General features: G+C 33.5%; 2 protein-coding genes across 2 annotated transcripts; one reads left to right on the plus strand and one right to left on the minus strand.

Moving 5' to 3' along the window:
* Nucleotides 1–1699: 1699 nt before the first annotated feature.
* On the plus strand, nucleotides 1700–2485 carry TRIADDRAFT_60587 (uncharacterized protein; the record flags this gene model as incomplete). The annotated part of the gene is made up of 1 exon (XM_002116518.1): nucleotides 1700–2485. The coding sequence occupies one exon, from the start codon at nucleotides 1700–1702 to the stop codon at nucleotides 2483–2485; it is 786 nt and encodes a 261-aa protein (XP_002116554.1).
* A 1037-nt stretch (nucleotides 2486–3522) lies between these two features.
* TRIADDRAFT_60588 (uncharacterized protein) lies at nucleotides 3523–17034 on the minus strand (the record flags this gene model as incomplete). Its single annotated transcript, XM_002116585.1, has 28 exons — nucleotides 3523–3639; nucleotides 3752–3865; nucleotides 3963–4106; nucleotides 4199–4388; nucleotides 5083–5196; nucleotides 5308–5396; nucleotides 5507–5711; nucleotides 6588–6785; nucleotides 6922–7057; nucleotides 7242–7435; nucleotides 8548–8689; nucleotides 10031–10205; nucleotides 10367–10615; nucleotides 10797–10928; nucleotides 11242–11550; nucleotides 11709–11934; nucleotides 12020–12417; nucleotides 12634–12690; nucleotides 12825–12959; nucleotides 13112–13209; nucleotides 13354–13417; nucleotides 13549–13696; nucleotides 13957–14158; nucleotides 14291–14474; nucleotides 15327–15677; nucleotides 15809–15986; nucleotides 16081–16172; nucleotides 16897–17034. The coding sequence occupies 28 exons, from the start codon at nucleotides 17032–17034 to the stop codon at nucleotides 3523–3525; spliced, it is 4779 nt and encodes a 1592-aa protein (XP_002116621.1).
* Between the last annotated feature and the right edge of the window lie 3804 nt (nucleotides 17035–20838).

Genomic DNA, 20838 nt, shown 5'->3' on the forward strand with positions numbered 1-20838 from the left:
TCGATGCTGTCAACGGAATGGTTGAAATGTTGCAAATGTCTGCCGCACTGGCTAAAACAAACCTCAAGTGAGTCCAATCTCTTAATCATGTTATTCTTTTTCTTACCATCATCTTGTTGGTGTTGTTGTTAGTCAGTGGCTTAGTCTTGATATCATAAGCCTGTACTACCCTTGAGTTGTCTTTATACAGGTTTGGCCAGCCATACAACTGGCCCACCAATGCCGTAGTACGCCTTGCGATGTCATCGGTTAGATGATGTTTCTTTGCAATTGCCTTTTTTTTGAATGCTTACTATGGCAGACCAACGTGGCTTGAAATCATGCCGTAATATGGTCTTTAATCACTCAAATGACTGCTACGGATGGTTACAAATGATCCAAAGCCTATCTTAGTGGTTATTTGTTTGATTGAACTCTAGTTTGCATTAGTTTATATTTTGCGCATAGACGATACAACAATAATATGCTAAGAAAGGACATTATAGGAGGACGTCAGGCTTGTTGTTGATTTAAGGATAGAAAGCCATCACTGTCGGAGCCAATGACTGTCAAAAGGATCAATTGCTTTTAGTTTACAGTCTATCGAAACCAGCAAGTTATCCTTTGTACACTACTTAATTTTGATCTCCTTGTCATTGCTAGTGGTTTAGCAGCTCGTATTCTCGTTGAATTATAATTGACGCGTGTTTTTTTTCCCCCTCCCCTCCCTCCCTCCCTCAGGCAGTATTGTTTCTCAAGCTGTTCCTCCGAATAGGGTAGCAACATCAGTCATTCATTATCTAGAGATATTAAAATTGACTTAACTTTGACGTAGTTCTACCGTAATGAATGATACTGTTGCACTTGTTTATCCACTTGCTTAGGATAGCGATGAAATAACATTCGTACTATATTGGTGATGTTAACAATCCGATGACACAATGTACAATCGATAGGCCAATGGAAACTGATTGTTTAGCCTTTCAGTGTTTACAACTATCCTACTGTTACTAAATTAGCTAAGGTTTCAATATCAGTATCTTGCCGTTTTAAATTCTACTCCTAGACCACAACAATCGATACCTTGCCATGAGTAATTTTTGCTACCATTGTACAGTATACTGTAAACATGCAGTTGTTGTCATTGCGTATAGCGTTACATTATTTTGATGCTTTGCTTACTTCACAAATAGGATACGATAGTACGATTGAACATTAGAACAACAATTTACATGATATCTCTACTAAGCGTAGGTACAATGATGGAGTGATGCACTTAGCTAAATCAATCACAGTGATAGAAGAGCAGTTTCACTATCTAAGTTGAGGACTATTCTTACTATCAGTCATATAATATCTGATCCACTCAACAAGTCTTGATGGTGATTATCACGTGTTAAGCCTACTCGGCATCTCAATACTTCTCTACACTGGTTAGACAGTCCACAACAACAAGCAGCGACAGTTACTATGAAAAAATAATGTAGCCGTCATATCGATCTTTTCAATTTTACTCTATACAGTACTGTACTATAGGTTGGGATGTATTTTCGTCAATGTTTATGATAATACAACTGAGCGCTTTTAGTAACCATCGCAATTATCCATTTTATTAGTCCTACTAGAGTTATTCCTATCCACACTGAATTGAAGCATTGATATTATTATCACCGTAACACTGGATTGAAGAAAGGCAAAGACGCTATATTGACAGTCAAAAATGGAGGAAAATAACCAAAGTGACAAGGCCCCCCAACATGGTGTCAAACGTCCTATGACCAAACCATCCCACAGAAAAAATCGCAGAAAAAATCGTGAAGGAAAGAAACTAAAGTATGCATCTTGCGTCATTAAGAAAATACCTATTGATGGTGTTACCAATCAACAGAATAATAACTCAAAAGATGAAATTGGTGGTTGGAAAAAAACACGACGTGGAAAAAAGAAACGTGGCAAAAATAATAAAAAGAAATTTTCAAACTATCAAAACTTATCTTGTCAAGAAAAGGCTGAATTAGAAGAAATGGCCGCTGAAGAAGCTACACAATTATATAATCAACGCATTCAATCGGGCTTGCCAGTAACACCCTTCAACACAACCCAATTTATTATGGATGACTACGAAAAAGCACGAGCTCGAAGTGTCAATGACAATAGTGACGATTTATTAGATGAAATACAACGAATGGAAGATAAATCAGAAAATGGTAACTATAGTGGTGAAGACGAATTTACCGCCCATTTGGAAGAAATTCGATTCGACAAATATGATCGAATGAGTAAGGGTGAGCTGGTCAGATATTGTTATCAATTAGATAAGAAAATACAGCAACTTGAAGAAGCTGATCAAGATGCTACCAACAGAGATAGTAACCATCATCACCACTCCAACGAAACAAAGATCGGAAATGATGATGTTGAACAAATGCAAAAGGAAATAGCATCGCTACGGCAAGAGAACACCAAGCTATACGGATTGATTGCCTCACAAAAGGAGAAAAAATGAATACCCGCATGAATGTGATACCTATTCTTGCAATGTTATCATACGATATCGTTGATAGTTATTGACCATGCAACATTTTACTATTTCAAAGTTCTGCACTTAGAAATTGAATTATTTTACAATCTTTGTAAGATATTGTTACTGCATTTTGGAGCAGGACAATTTACTGTAATTTTTTTTCTGCTTGATGTTATCCTATTATTATATAAATATTTTCACTTATTCTTTGTTCGTATCATTTATCGTACTGTCATAAAAACAAAAATTGAGTTATCTTTCAATGTACAGCTCTACGATCTTGTAAGAATTGAATTAAATTGAGTCTCTGAAAATGAAATAATCAGCTTGACAATCTAATAACCAATTGAGGATCTATTTATTGAATTTTTGAATAATAGTGAAAAAAATGAAATCGTTGATATGTAAGATTATGCAGCTCAAACGTACTAACTGAATAGAACAGTATAGCAACGTATCAAGGCCTTTAGCGTAATAGAAGAGTACAATAATTTGAGAGAGCAAGAAGTAGTAGATGTTTATCGCAGCAATATCGTTACTAACTTACAACAGAGTTAAATTACAAAATATATTAAATAAAAGCACCATGACAAGCTCATAAATAGTCAAACTTAGCAAATTCTCAATATCAGAATGGATCCACATCATATGATGCTGTCGTGAAAGTCGAATATCTGTTACTAACTATACTGTACATAGTGCCACACATTATCCATTATATAGAATACTGTATGATAAAGACACTTTCTTTTAATGCCAACCCTTTTGACTTGGACTAATATTAGCTTTACAACGAATTCAATTATTATCCAAGAAGTGAAGATTACCATCATGATAACAGCAACAAATATTCATTAATAAATTGATCGCCTACGAATAATGCCACTGTCGTTAGTCATACCTTATCTAATACAATGATTTAATATTGAAATAGCATTTCCACATGTTTCGAACATTGCAAGATGAAAAATGGCTTATATAAAAATTAATTGAAATCATCCAGAAGATTTTAAAATCTTTTAAAAATCTGCTTCGTGAAGCTTGGCAACTTGTTTTAATATGTTCGAATGACTAGCAAATAGCGGGACTTTGGAACTAACCCGTTGCCATCTTACTGCACAAGCATCATCACCCGCCTAAGTAACACATATAAAATTAATTCATCGTTAGAGAGGTTAATCGTTATCAAGAGCTGAAATGAGCAAAAATACAATCAATCCATTCATACTAAGTGAATCACTCACTAACCTGCAGTTCAAAATTATTAAATACGCTACCATCGTTATCATGAAAGTTTACAGCAATCGTTTCCATCCAAGCATGATCTGTATTACGAGGATCATCAACGTAACCTTTATAGACCTAATAAAATTTTAAATTGGAAAAATGTTATCCACTTCTTCTTTGTCACAAACAAATTATAGTGCTATAACCCATTTATGTCTAGATTGTTACTCACCACATGTCCATCTTGAAATATTTGATCCATATGCTTTTTAATTTGTTCACTCTCTTCAGGAGTTTTTTCCAACTTTCCTAAGGCTTCTTCACTAAATTCAGCTTTCAATGTTTGACTTATAGTCTCACCAGGTTCAACCATTCCCTAAAAATGATGTAATCCATCAGTCATGGCGATAGCTACAAAATCAAAACTTGCTTACAACGCAGAGGCAATAATTATCGATACTCTCTTACCCCTGGTATAGCCCATTGGTGGTTATCACGCCGTTGGATAGCTACAAATTCCAAAACTTTCTTATCATTTTCTATCACAATTCCTCGAACATTACGCTTCCATCGTGTTACAATAGGATCTGCAGCATGATTAGGTCCCCATCGACCGAGAAGACCTCTTCCCTTTACACCAGTACGGCCTTCAGGATTTCTATCATTGCAATTTAAACGTTTAACCCGTTAAACTCATTATTGCCACGCATCAACGAAATGTATACTAGTCAAACATAGATTCCACAATTTCTTTGACTAATAGTATATATCCTCTACTCTTGGTATGACTGAAAGGTCATTTTAATAAATAGATCGATTTCAACATTTTCCTTGGCTAATAGTATAAAATCTACTATACGATACATAACTGAAAGGTAGTTTGAGTAAATAAATCGATTTCAACATTTTTCTTGACTATTAGTATAAAATTCACTACTCTATACATGATTGAATAGCAGTTTCCCTAATCGATCAATTTCAACGTTTTGCTTGGCTAAAAGTACCGTATAAAAAATCCTTTACTCTATGCATGGCTGAAGAGTAGTTTCAGTAAATAAATCCATATCAACATTTTCCTATGATAACAGTATAGAGTCCACTACTCTATATCTGATTAATGAGTAGTTCAGTAAATAGACTACAATGATATGATATGACAGATAATAGACTGCAGCTGTATAATAAGCGACAGCAAGAGATACACGAGAATACTATGTCGCTAAAATAAAATCAACGACTTGTCCTATCATAATACAGTCCAAATTTTACTTTTCAAACTTATTTGGAAAATAACAATATGATATGCCTAAATCAGGGTGTCTTATTGATCCTATTCTAGTAGTAAAACTTACAATGGAAATCCATCGACAACCATATAATCTCCTTCGTAGCTAACCCGATTGACATTATAAGCCGGATCAAGGCAATTATACAAAATTTTAATGCTGTCGGGATGATGTGGTCCCCTATAAAATGACATAACGAATTGATCAGAATAAGGCTAATACAAAATTATGCAGTAATTATAATATTATAACTGGCTGATGAAACATGCTATCGTTGATTGCTCATCTTACAATGTTAAAATATCTGGATCAGCCCATATTGGGCCAGCTAATACAACATCATCCGTATGAACCACAGGTTCATAGTCGGGAAATGGAATCTGTGAATAAGAAAAAATAATTTCAATTTGTTGCTGAATAAAGTGAAATAAGAAATCATTTGATCTCAATTTTGTTGTACGTAGAATCATTGGTATAATATTGCTCTTACCTCCCAATTAACGGCATTATCAGGAACAGGAAATCGTTGAATAGCTGTCCCTGGATAGGGCGATTTCCTCGCTTTTTTATGTACCGAATGGCCATAGCGTCCAACTTCATTTTCAATGGGGACAGAATCAGTCAATTTCAACGTTGTTACACTTGGTGGTGGGATAGGCAGTGATCGAAATTGGCTTAAACGACGCTTTCTGTCGCTACAATAAATTTAAAAATAAAAATAACGTACAAGCGTCAGAATAGAGCAACTATAAAAATGAGTTTAGCTATAACTTTTCACTACTGGCATAATGTGCGAATATTGAAAAGTGAAATAGAGCACCGGTACTGTATAAATATCAGAGTAGAACAAATATAAAATGGGTTTAGCGCTTAAATACTCTAATATATTAATATTTAAAATAGATTTGATGAGGCTTTCTTTCACTCTAATATATTAAAATGTAAATAATGGATCAACGTAATAGTTGAGTAACTGTAAAATAGGTTTAATGACACTTACTCACACTCCACTATAGAAAAAAATAATCTGCAAATACCGTGGTAGAACAACTATAAAACAGGTTTGACGACGCTTTCTTTTATTCTACTATATAGGAAAGTGAAACAATCTATCAATACTGTAGTAGGATAACTGTAAAGTAGCCTTTGGTGAGCTTTCCTTCACTCTAATATATTAAAAAGTAAAATAATCGATCAACGTAGTAGTTGAACAATTATAAAATAGGCTTGAAGCAACACTTTCTCTCGCTCTCATACATGAAATAGTAAAATAATTGATGGAAATGTCAAAATTAAAACAAATGTAAATGGATTTAACAGCGCTTTCTTCTATTTTACTATACTGAAAGCAAATAATCTATGAACAGTAGAGTAAAGTAAACCTAAAATGGATTTAGTGGCCCTTTTTCTTACTATACTGAAAAGTGTATAATTATTTAACATATCAAGTAGAACAAACGAGAAAATTGGGTTTAACGATACTGTCATTCACTATAATATATTGAAGAATACAATCGTGTATGAATAGCAAGAAAAGTATAAAATAGATAAAAATGCAAACCAAAATTAACCTAGATAGGCCTTCTTTAGCATCTAAATGCTCCAAAATGGCATCAAACATCTCCATTGTCCTTTCATCTAGATCAGCTAAGCGACGCTCAATTCGTTCCATAGAGGAATTTTCATCGGGCATTGCTGTTACAGGACGTAATCGACTATCTTTACTACCAACACCTTTTGCAGCTATAATGGCTGCCATGTGTTCCAATCTACAATAAATAATTAAAACAACATTGGTTCAAAATAGTTGAAGACTTCCAAGCCTGACTTGCATGAAATAGAAACGATATTGATCTAGCAAACAATCGTAGCCGTGGTCAATATCTCTAGTTTTACTCTCTTTACCTTTCTCCTGAATTACGAACACGAGATTCTATACTATCGGACTTTTTACTTTCAGCTTGCAACCAATACGCATCTGCAGCCTCAAATTCCCATAATTCTAGTTGCTGATCTAATCTACGACTAGTCATTTTGACTTCTATAATGGAAAGCGACATAAAGTAAAATAGATGGAGAACTGTTATGGCGTTACATTCTTCATTTGTCGACGAAAATAGTTACAATCGTAAATTCAAGGCAAGTATCCAGTAGTGACAAGGATAGCTCAACTATCCAACTAAAGAAAAGTGAAAACGATTCCAATAGATGAAGAATTAGCTTACTTAGAGAGTTTTTCTCCACAGGATATCGATGGCTTTTACAATTCTTTCGTAATGATTTAATAACTAGATTTAGATGACTGATTAAAATGAATGGAGGTGGTAAAGCTGGGCGTTCTAGATATTCACGGATTAAATCGTATCGCTGAAATTTCCACACTAAATCTGAGCGTTCTTGTACCAATGAAAATGTATTGCTAAATAAATAGAGGAATAAAAGAATATATAGCAATTGGATTGGGCTCAAGTCAGAATTCAAAATTGCTTGTCGTCCCGTTATTAAATTCATATAGGAATAAAATAAGCCTGGACTGATATAATTGGTCTGAAGTGAGATTTTAAATTGCTTGTCATCCTATTCATGGTATTCTACTGCATATGCTGTAATTGTAGTCTCTATTTGGTACTGTTACAGTGTTAAATACTGTATTACAGTAGAAATATCTATGTTAGGATAATTCTGTTAGACTATCCTTATTTAGTTAACTTCTAATTTGGATATACTGTGTTTTAATATAGCACTGACTTTTTATGACAGTGACACTTATACACATACTGAAATTAATAGTTATAATAGGGAATGCAAATCATCTACTTACAGTTCGAATCATTGTGATTGTAATTTACTTATGGTAGATCGTAAATTATCATGGAAATGTTCCGTGATAGGACATATCGTAATCTGACTATTCTGTATTAGTCATTACATGTCTATATTCGTAAATACTGTTGTCTGCATTAAGGAAGCAGTAGCTAAAATTAATATCTAATTCAGTAAATGATTCCAATGTTAATTGTATTAACTATGACTCATGAACTATTGAGGAATAGTATATAAATGCAGTATATCGTGAAATAAAGAGAATTCTCCAACTTAGTGTTTAACGTAAAATACGAGGCGTTTAAGTCTTTGTGTAGTCTGCTAGTAGAGCAAAAGTGTTTGTGATAGTGCAGATATCGTTCCTTGATACGTAGTTCAAGGAATTGACTTATTGATCGTATATTGCGTTATCTTGTTGCAGAGCTGTTTTGTGACAGGTACATAAGTTAGAAAGAATTTTTCCTTCATAGTATCTCGATTACATTAGGATGTAACTAATTCGCCAACATCAACTTCATTTCATATCAATTATTCAGTTACTAGTTATTACGTTTTTATCACCATATTTAAAATAAAAATGAAGAGATTAACAAACATCCTCAGTACCCAGTAGTTAATCCGTTTAGACTATAAGATTTTGATAGCCTTACTAATAGCATCGAATTGAAATTTAATTTAACGTTATGTATTTCAACTTCCTCAACTTACTTGAACATAGCAATAAGTAAATTAATCAGCAAAATGTTGGTAATTAAGAGATATAAAGAGAACAAGACAGGTACAAGCCAGTTATTTGCCACACAGTTCGTTGGATCAGTAGTATAATTTTGTCCTGGTGGGCAGTTTTGACCTAGAAATAGAATAAATACAAAGTTACAACAGGGAAGACCGACATCTATTAGTAATGAGTTATTTCATAGTAATACAGTTCACTATCATGAAAGAAATATATCTCATAGAAGATTTATGGCCATTATATGATTCAGGAAAGTAGCTTTTCCCCCACGACTAATATTGGACTATTTTTATACCATTAGCAGAATTCAAGATGGCTTTAAATTATAATATCACCACTTTTCTATTTGTCATAGAACGCTACATCAAGTTTGAGATACTAATACAGTAATAGTTCTCATTTTACGTTTAATTAATTATATAATTATTAGTAAGTTATAAAAATATAAAATTCATATTTGGCATAACATTCACTAGGCTATAGAAACTAGAATTTCACGCTAGCATGATCTTACGTTGTAACTAGGGCATAGTTGTGAGATTTGTATCTGCTAGATGGCAGCAAACTCTTGACTTAAAAGTAAATTAATTTTCCTATATAATATTTTTACACTAATAATTATATATTGTACACGTATATTGCATAGCCTGATAAAATATAGAAGTAGTTCTCACTTTACGCTTGACTGATTAAAAATATCATTTTTGCTATCGAATAGTGCGTTGCAGATATATTTGCCGCAATGTTAATTAAGCTGACATAATCCTACGCCTTAACTGCTGCGTAATTGTAAGCTTTGTATCCTCTAGACAGCTACAAACTCTATACACAAAATCCTAATTTTTATATTACACATATTTATACGGTATATATTATATATTGTACTGTATATTGTATAGCCTGATGAAATTTAGCATTAGTTCATACTTTTCGCTCGATTAATTACAAATCTTCAATTCATATTTGATACCGAAAAGCAAGTTGCAGTATAAATTTAACCGTAATGCAGAATTAATTGGGCTGTACAAACTAGACTCTCGAGCTAGCACAATCCTACGTCGTAACTATGCGGCTGTTAGGCTGCAGATGCTAAAATAGATAGCATTAAATTCTTTGCTGAATGTCCTAGATATTGAAATGCCTCTAAGGCGTTGTAGTTCCTACCGTTTAACTTAGATTCTCACGCCAACTGGAAATTTTTTTGCTTTATGATATATTAGAGTAAAAATTCCTACAAAAATTGGACATTTCTACACTTAATTAATCTCAGACTAAATACAGTATATCTAATTTTTTCACCCAAGTACATCATTTACTGCGCTTTGTAAGCAAATATGCTGGCGATGCATATACTAGATGCTGCATAAGGCGACATGGATTAATGAACTCAGCTATACACAATCAATCTATAGAATAGTTTTATAATTCATAGTGAGAGATTTTCTCTTGCCTTACCTTGAATTTCAGCCAAGAATAGTTCACCATAGATATTAAAATAGGGTATATAGAATATTTTCTGAATTATAGTAGCATTAAAAGGATAATTAGGATGAAGTATAGCGTGACTTGATACACCATATGCTACCAAAAAGACGCCCAAAATAACCACGAAGAAGACCAAATCGCTTAACTAGTTGAAATTGATCAAATGGGATAAAATTAGCTGCATTAATACCATTTAAGTCATTGCCTATTATTACAAGTGTTAATACTATAGCTAATCAATTTTTCTTTTAAACGCGGTAACATTTACCAATGAGATAACGCATTTTAATAAATAGAAAATCTTACCATTTTCTTAATCATCACTAATAAAGGCCCAAAATGGATACTAACGGAATAGATTTGTAGCACACGTAAACAGTAAATTATAAAGCCAAGACAGTAAATTATTCGCCCAGTTTCTCGAGTTTGCTCGAAGAAGCGCAAAACTATAGCCGTAATAACGAAAGCCAAAGCTACCACATCGGCAATATTCCATAAATCCGATAAGTAACTTGCTAACTTTTTAGAAAATGTTTCAGCTTCTGATCGGATGAGCTACGTGAAATAATAAAGTTTAAAATCGATGACTAAATTTTCCATTATTTACGGAGAAAATGATAAAATATAAATTCTGCTTTTAATAATTCTATTCAATACTGCAAGAAACTTCTTCTTCATTAACATACGATGGAAAAGCATATTAATTGAATGTAAATAATTGAAATAATTTGCTAACCTGTCTTAGTTCTTCCACAAATAGACTAAAAGTCCATACAATTAAAATATATTCAGCAGCACCAGGATAAGGTGAACGAAAGTCGGATAAAATCATGTATGCATAGAGAATGATGAAGGAAAAGAAGGAAATCTATGCAAAGAATTGACCAAGAATTAAAGTGTTAATTCTGTTTTTGTTAATAATCAGATATAAACTGTACAATTGAGATATGAAGTCTTTCATGCACATCTTCTATATCACCAAATAGCTCAATATTAATCTAGTCAAGGCATTTGTTAATGCTGCTATAGCTTTTGAATGCTTAGACTTGCTAACTTATCCTCTTTCGGTTATAAAACGAACATAGTATATATATACAATATAAACAGTATCATTTCTTATTCTGAATAAGGGTGTTTAAGCGAATACCATTTAGAAAATTACTAACAATGGTATAACTTACAGAATTTATTGTAAATTTAGTTCTTGGTGACTTGTAGAATGCCGGAATGCGTTTAAAATTGCATAATTGGCCCTTTGAACTTGAGCCTCGAGTAACAATCACAGCTTGAGCCTGTTGTTCTGCGCTGTCGCTAATCTCTTGATCTGCTAATTCAGCTGCAACTAATTCTACATCGGTAGGATTCTGAGCTTCATTCGGGTTTGGTTTTGCGGCTAGTCGTATACTTTTCGGTTTATGATCGATATTGGACCGAAATCGAACATAATTAGTTGATAAAAGAATCACTGGTAAGCAAGTAGTAATTGTTACCTAGAATGCAAGAAAAAAAGGTATACATTTGAATAAAAATAGCACCTTAAAAATTGAAATAATAAATCATTGATATAACTGCTCAGTTTGGATTATAAATCATAAAAGTGTTTCTATACTACAGCTAAAAATTGGTCCTAATCTATTTCGATTCTTACTATCCACGATGCCGTATCTCCTTCTATATCACCATTCCATAAGTTATTGAGTAGAGCTTGACAACAGCGATGAGCAATAAAAATCTCACTGTGTGCATTATCGGCTAGAGCTAAACAAGTTGTATCGCCCCATCTTGGTAAAATCTTTGTTAATAATAACATTGCGTTTTCTTCGTTGGTATTATAACATTCATTCATAACACCAATAGATAATTCTTCAAACTCGCTATATAATATATACAAAATGTCAATATGAATGCAAGTCGGATTACAATTAAAAAATTATATTTTAATGGACTATTAATACTCACTTTGCAGTTTGTGATAAATCTGCTGCTACGTCGCTGGATGAAACATTTTCAGCTGAAGCAGCCATTCTATCGAATAATGTATAGGCAACAAGAGCTGCAGCAATAGGGTTATGAAGCTTTTGCCATAGATAGAATGCCATTTCAGGTCGATTTCTTAATACTGCCCATATAAAAATATGTTGGTATGGATCTTCAAATTCTCTGTTTGCCCTTTTGTCATCATCTTCGTCCGAGCTATCAGAGTCATAGACTTGGACATCGCAATCTGCTTCATCTTTTCCAGTTACTGTTTGCTCATTATATTCTTCTTCATAAAATACGTAAGGATTTGTGAATCCTCCACCAATAAGATTACCAATTACTTTACCCACAGCATACAAGCAGATTTGCTGATCATTCTAAAGACATTCAGTATCCAGTATACAGATTAATAAACTATTACGTGCATTCACGTTTGTATCCATTGGAATAGGTACAGTATACTCCGTTATATTCAAGTAGAAAGTAGTAATTCTATTATGACTGAACTATTGCAAGAAGTAGCAAAAAAATTCATGAGACTAACACATGTGATATTGTATACAAACATAATGTATCTTAACCTCGTAACTCACCTTATGATTGCGTCTATACTCGTTGAGAAGCTGATTAAATAAGGAGAATTTCGGAAACTAAAGGATAAGTTTATTTATTAGATGATCATCAAATTATTACAGTATATGAGTAAATTTTCATATAAAACTATCACAAGATGGTTAAAATTGCTTGAGAAGACAATTATGCGTGTTATGTGAAAATGGCTTACCGATTGATACAATTCTTCAAGTCGCTTCTTTGTCAAGAATTCGTTCAAGTCCAAGCCATGTCCAATGAATAGCTTTACAAAATCAACGCGATTATCGACTAAAGCGGTCATCATGGCAGTTTCTAAATCTTTAGACTATGAAAGAAATTATTGCTTCTGTATTAATTAATCAAAGTTGATCGATGATTATATAGTCAACCATTTCGTAGTACATCAGATATAGAGCATGAAATTGAAATAACAGCGCTATCCTGTAATTTTACTGTACATTTAGTAATAAACCATACCTTCCATTTTTTACCACAGAATATTCTATCTCTAGCAATATCTATTTTATTCCATGTTAAAGCTAAATTTAACTGAGTCTTTTGGGAGGATGGATTAGCTGTTTGAGAACAAGTTAGATGTCTGAATTAGTATAAAATTTTTTGACAGCCTTGAATGCCAACATTTGACGACATTGGAGATATACTTATTGCAGACAGACAACATGCCACTATTCGATATAGTGGTATTGCATTAATTATACCTTTCATTAGAGCTTCCAAGATTGCTGCATCAAGATCTCCATCTTCCGCGTGATAAATAGTCAACTATCAATGATGATAAAATACGTAAGATTACGATGAATTTGATTTATCTGGCCCTTTATAAACTTTTGAAGTTAGGCTAAGTCAATGAATAATTGTAGTATATGTATATGAACGAGTATATATGTATATACCATGGATTTTTTTTGTAGGCATTGCTTAACTTGTCGTAGACAATTCATACAAGCAACTTCATTTTTTTCTTGAGTCCAATTAAACTCCTGATATATTTTCTCTACCACTTCATCTTCAAATTCCGGTATTAAATAGTGATTTTCAACCCTAAAAAATGAATATTAACGTAGACAGAGAAGATAAGATTTATAATCCTAGCGATGAGAATCAAAGTTAATCAATAGGATTGGATTCGAGAAGAGATGCTCAAAAACTATATCTTGTCATGTAACATTGGAGAAGGAATTGAAAATATAGCAAAAGCGACTATAAAAATGATCTACTTAAGATTGTAGCCGACAGATATTCATTTTGGTAATATACGATTAGTAAGAAAGCCTATGCTTCAGTAAGTGGCAGTAACTTACTCTTCGTTGTTAATATTCTTTTCTACCACAGCATAGGTATGATTATAGGCATAAGCTAAGATGTTGGCAGCTCGACCACTGCCTGCAACCACAACACCAGGTGTATTCTGCTCGATAGCAGCATGGACTGTCGCCATAGTATTTGGTCCACCTTCCAAAACTACACAGACGACTGGTATTCTGAATCCGTGATTGCCAACAACTAGCAGATTGAAATAGAGATGGGTCAAGTTATTAATCTATCTTATCAATAATTTAGTTGGATAATTTAGTTTATTGTTAGGTATGGCAATAGATGGCTATATAGAAAAAGTGATGAATTTCAAATAATTACATTTATAGGTGTGCATTTTCTGCTCAGAAATGGTTTGTTCAAGCTTGGAGCGGAGCCCAATTTCAGCACCAAATCGACCTACGGTGCCGTCATCGACTAAGATGAAATGGGTATGATTTGGATCCAGCGGTGCTCCAATTTCTCCACTACGAAATTGAGATCGATAGCGGACTGGAAATGATCCCTAGCATCCATTTTATAATTAAATTTATCAACAGGAATCCCATTTATATTTAAATATTTACAGAAGTAAGGGATAATCTCGTCTTAATTTCCTTTTTTCTTTCTAGTTAAAAGTATTAACATTGATGTTTCAATCCATATTTTATACTAGTTTCACAGTATATAAGTTAACGTTATTCCCTATTTCTTTTCCTTTAGAATTAGAATGATAAACATTGATCTTTCTTTACTTTACTATCCACTGGCATGTAGGAAAATCTCACTCTCGTTACTATCCTTCTAAATTAAAAGATTTTTAACATGGATTTCAAGTATTTTCCACGGCTTGTGTAGCATAGGCTAAGGTTATTCTATAATTCTTTTATTTTAAAATTAAGTTTAATCTTTCTCTATTTTATATCTATACAAGAAGGCATCATTCTCTACTACGTTTAAAATGAAAGGCTTTAACACTAATCCAATACCGTGGTATTTTAACGATCTATATAAAGTAATACGCATATCATTTTCTATTTCTTCTACATTAAAATTAAGGTCATCAACATTGTTCTTTCTATTCTTTGCTACCTACGTCAAAATTTCTCATTCTCTTATTCTTTTACCTTAAAATTATTAGCATAGATCTTTCTATTCCTTGCTATCGTACATGAAAATCTCATTATTTCTATATATAAACTGGATGAAATGGATCATGATAGAATCTCGCCTTCCATCTACAAAACATGTATCTACAGTAGCGCTTGTATACGAAATGCCGCACTGCAATGGTGAATTAAGCAACTCTTCTCCACTCAGCATAAATGCAAGAAAAAAGTAAAATACAGCAAACAATCTATTATAGAAGAAGACCAACCTCTGCATCAACAAGCTCATGCTTTCCTAATACAGTTCCCCAAGTTGCAATGCCTATAGCAACTAAATTTTCTCCTCCTTCGCCAGACCGAATAAGTGAGCTATCACGCACGGCTTGGCCAACATATTTCATAACACCAGAATGGCTACCACCAGAAATAATATAAGCGCCAGTAGATTGAGCGGCTTTCATTAAACCCCGTCGGAAAACTTCCCTTATTTTGGGCACTAATTTAAATTTCTGCGCTCCACCAGTAACAGAAATGACAAGATTTGGTTTGCGTAAACCCCAGTAATCTTGCAATAGTCTTAGTATCATGGTCGGATCGGTATCATCTTTAACTCTAATAAACTGTATGTATACATACAAGCATAGACTTAGTCAAATTTTTATGAAATAGTTCATTGAGGTATTCATTAGCCCAATTTATACATCAAAATAATCAAGGAATCGAAAAGAGGGATAGTATTATTGTAGATTACTTTTGCACGTTCCATTCGCTGTTGACTATTGGCAAAGAAATCAATTTCGCCATAAGCATCGGTTGGTTTTGGCACTGTATGAAATTTTGAATTCCATCTTTCTTCGGATAGAACACTTTCCTGCATATGTTCTGTTCCATGCCACGATTCAACTCTTCCACAGGAGCAGCGTTTAATACTATGTTAGAAAAGTGATGGAAAATAAGTTGGTGTCTATCGTACGTAAGAGTAACAATGTTGTTCAAAATACTCGATAAATAGAGCGAACTTACTCAGATGGATCATTTTTCCAGTTTTTACCCTTAATAAATTTATTACATTCTTTCTTTCGAAAATTTCGGACAATAAAATGCTTTACTTTCGCCTAGATGGTGTTGAAAGAATGTAAAATATTTGTTGTTGAGTGTTAAAGAATCGTGTTATTTAAAATGAATCTTGACTACTCATGCTTTATTCTGCTATAAGAATATTATACATAGCCCTAAGAATGTACCCTGTACTATTTGCATCAGTCTACTTTTAATATGCTATCCTATGAAGATTCATCTATGGTCGGGGAAATATACAGGATGCAATACTTGATGGGATAGAAAATATGGCCATATGGTTGTCTAAAAGATCGATTTTAGGACGGTGTAAATCTCCAAAATACACCCTCTACTCGTATATTGGTGTAATGGCGTAGAATGCATGTTACGGATCTCGTCAATATAAGATGATTTGAACTACATCTATAAGGAATTCTTGTAGTGCAAGGTTATAATCTAGTCTGCATAGAGTCTAAAGTAAAGTTTACATTGAAAGCTATTTTGGTGATCTAAAGGCGTTATTTTGATCTATTTAATGTCCAAGAATGGATAATCTCTACTAGGATATCTTCTAAAAAGAAGACTTATGTTGAAAGAGAAAAGGAAATCCATTACTATTGATATTGCGGCGTGTAAGGTTAATCGAAACCCTTTCATGTGTTATACTCATATCGATGGAATAGTATACTCGCAACATTGGATGGAAACATGCAGTGTGATTAACAACTACAGAATTGAATTTGGATGCAATAATTTGAAATTGATTATGATTAATCTTACATTGGCAATTTGTTTTCCGGCCATAGTATCAATAAAATTTAATGTACTTGTCGATGAAGTTCTTCGTCGACTGCTAGAACTCCTTTGTCGGCCATGAGATGGGCCTGGTGACGGTTCTATTCTGTCTAATCGCTTCATTTCGGCTGGATGATTAAAACTAAAACAGTGATTGAAAAATTCATGATTACCACCTATGTTATTGCTGTTTTATATCCTTATTAGAATATCTATCCTACACCATAATTATAAGTTGAGTACGTTAAAAAATATTATTGAAATACTTGATATTCATTAATCGTTTCTTTTATTTTATAGTATCTTAACATCGATAGTATATCGAATTAAATGCTAGAGAAAGTTTTGAATCGCTCATGGCTATGATGGTAAAAATTATAAAAAATTAGACTATCATATGGGACTATCTAAAAGAATTACAGTTGTGTGATGTATATGACTTTATCCTATTGGGTAGGAATGAAGCGATGATTGATTTCATCATTATTATTATCATTAACTTCTATCCACTATAAGCACACTTGATGTTGACTATTTCTCGATCATTTAGTCACACTAGTAATCACCTTGATTAAAGTTTGTTTAATTACCATAAAAGTCATTAAACAAGCAATAGGTAGTATCACTCTAATAGTATTATTATCTAGATGATGATGTATTCCATCATCAATACATGACTTAAAAGAAATTGGAAGAATCAAATAAGATGATCATCGTCTTACTGGATCAATTCTTTTCCTCTTGTTGATTCTCTATCCATCAACAAGTATAATAAGATTAATCAACTCGTTATCCACCATCGATCGACTTACCTTATTCGACTCTCTTGCTATTACCTTAATGAATAGTATTTTACCCCCCTAACGACAATTATCCACTTGTAATCATTTCAGTCTGTGAAATGATGGAAGATTGATTGTCGAATTGCAGTAGAAATGGCGTTTGACGTAATTGAAAAGGGTGCTAATATTAGAGAGATTGGTTGGAAGAGTAGAGTTTAGTCTGATTAACGTTGGTACTTAGCAGTAGGGTCTTAAACCTTGGCAATCAAGTAATACTGATCAAAGTATTGCTGAAGAAACTAAATGATAGCTTGTTGATCAAGGCTTGCCTTGTCATGATTGGATCATTTGTTTATACAATGTCTTGTCTTTTTCCGCATGATGTCGTCATGGTTGCCAAGGAGATTCCAGCTGTTAGGTCTAAATATTCTCTATCAAGCAAGTAAAGTTCTCGTACTCGAGTCCTGTTATAAGCTAGTAGTAGAAGATTTTCTTTTTCTTGTCTCTAGTTATACCTTGACGTGGATATTAAAATTGTCTATAGTCCTCGTTAATCATTAGCGTAGTCACATCAATTGGATGGCAGCAAGTGGTTTAAGGACATTGCCTAGCACTATCAAGCTGTTGATTAATGAATGGCATTAGCGGCCACTTGAAGATTTTCTCCTAGTCTATGATAGACTGGCTCGCTATACGAAAATAGGACTAGTATGCATGAATGAATTAGTTTTTATCGTCAGTTGGAAAGAGTTTTTATGTTCACAAGCATAGAATAATAATAATACGTTATAAGCAAGGTAATGAATGATCTCGATCAAGCAAGTAAAGTTGTTTATGCTCGTCCTAGAGTCCTATTATAGACTACTAATAGATAAAGTTTCTTTTTCTTGTCTCTAGTTATACCTCTACTATGTCGAGAATGCAATCTATTGAGTTAAGGATATGCAAATTGTGTCTGGTCTTCTTTGATCGTTACTGTAGTCCAGTTATAGGCTGCTAATTAAATATTTTCTTTTCCTTGTCTCGAGTAATACATCGACGTAATGGATGCAATCCATTTCGTCTTGGACATCGAAATTGTGTCTAGTCCACTTTGATCGTTAATGTAGTCATCACTATTTGGCTGTAGGAAGCATTTAACGCGTTATAGTCTTCTAGTAGTACTGATTTGTTGATCAACGAATGATATTAGTCTAGAATATAGTTGGACAGAGTTTTACGTTAACATCATGGCTATTAGTATACGATAATAATAGTACGGCATCAACAGGGTGATGAATGATTTCTATCTAGCAAATAAAGCTGCTTATACTTATTCTAGAGTCCTGTTATAGACTACTCGTAGAAGGCTTTCTTTTTCTTGTCTCTAGTTATACCGTGATGGAGTGAATACAATCTATTTAGTCATAGACATCGAAATTCTGCATAGTCCTATTTGATCATGACTATAGCCCTATTACTGTATGGACTGTTAATCGAAGACTTTCTTGTCCCTAGTTCTACCTTGACATAGCGGATGCAATCCATTTAGTCTTAGAGCTATTCGATCTGTACTCATACATAACAGTGCTGGTTTATTGATTAAGAAATGATATTGGTGGCTACTCGAAGAGTTCTCCTACTCTAGGAAATAATTATATTAATTATAGACTGTACCGGTATAATAAAATAGAAGTAGTATGCTTAATTGAATTATCGTAGTTGTCATCATCAGTTGGAAAGAGTTTTACGGTAAAAGTGAGGTAATGAATGATCTCTATCAAGCAAGTAAAGTTGTTTCTGCTCGTTCTAGAGTCCTATTATAGACTGCTAATAGAAAAAGTTTCTTTTTCTTGCCTCTAGTTATACCTCCACATCGTGGATGCAATCCATTTAGACAGGGATATCGTAATTCTGTTTAGTCCTCTTGGATTAATAATTAGAATTGACTGCGGGGAGTGTTTTACACACCAGAGTCGCCAAGTAGTGCTAATTTGTTGATTAAGGTTAATGAATGATATTAGCGGCCACTTGAAGATTTTCTCCTAGGCTATTATAGACTCTACCAGCATATGAAATAGGACTAGTATTCTTGAATAAATTATTGCGTGGACAACTAGAATAATTTCTTCTAGTCTTTTATCGTCTCTCTATATTAACCTTGTGCTACTTGTGTCTATATAGGTAACTATTGGTATATTATTACTGCTGATTAGCAAATGATATTATCAGCCATCTAAAATTTTTTCTAGTCTTTTACAGATTGTATATCAAAATAGAGCTAATAGTCGCTAATAAACTATACTACCAGCGACTAGAAGGTTTTCTTCTAGTCTTCCATCGTCACTTAGAAAGAGCTTTACACTAGTATCATGGGTATAAGTGTAGAATAGTAGCCTATATTAGATGATAACGATAGCATTCAATATTGGAAGTATTTCACGATGTATTGCAGTCCAGTCGTACTGTCATGTCGTCGATCAATGACTGATATCATAGGCCATAGGAAGATCTTTCTCCTGGTCGTTTATATGCTGTAAATGAAAGTAGGACTAGAATAAGGAGTAGCATAAGCGACTAGAAGATTTTCTCCTAGTCGTATTAGTTGGAAAGGGTTTTGCGCCAATATTATGGATCAAAGTGTAAAATAACTGTATGAGGTGCATAGCACAAGATTTTCTTCTAATCATCTATGGTGTGCAGTTCCAAAGGGATTAACGTTAAGATCGTAAGCGAAAGTGTAAGCATACATAAAGTATTTTACGCTACATGGCTGTCTAATGGGTTTTATCAACGAAAAGGTTTTCTTCTAGTCTCTTATGGTCAGTTAGTAAGAGCTTCCGACTAAGATTATGATTCTAAGTGTAGAGAAAGCATTAGACCCTTTCGAGAAGCGCTGCAAGTGCATTAAAACAATTTTATGATTCATAGCAGTCTATTGGCTAATATTCCATATTAATTACGGTAATTAGTGGATGATATAATTGCCGGCTACAGTATTTGAAGACTTTCTTCCATTCTTGTACACGATATCCTCCATATGAAAATGGGACTGATACTGGCTAAGGTTTACTTCTAGCCTTGCATGCGGAGACAGAAAGAGTTTTATGCAAGTTTCATAGGTAGAACGGAAGTATAGCATTAGTGTATAAAGTAACATGGCAGT

This window comes from Trichoplax adhaerens, genomic scaffold (assembly GCF_000150275.1).
Source record: "Trichoplax adhaerens TRIADscaffold_16 genomic scaffold, whole genome shotgun sequence".
NCBI classification, from domain to species: Eukaryota; Metazoa; Placozoa; class Uniplacotomia; order Trichoplacea; family Trichoplacidae; genus Trichoplax; species Trichoplax adhaerens.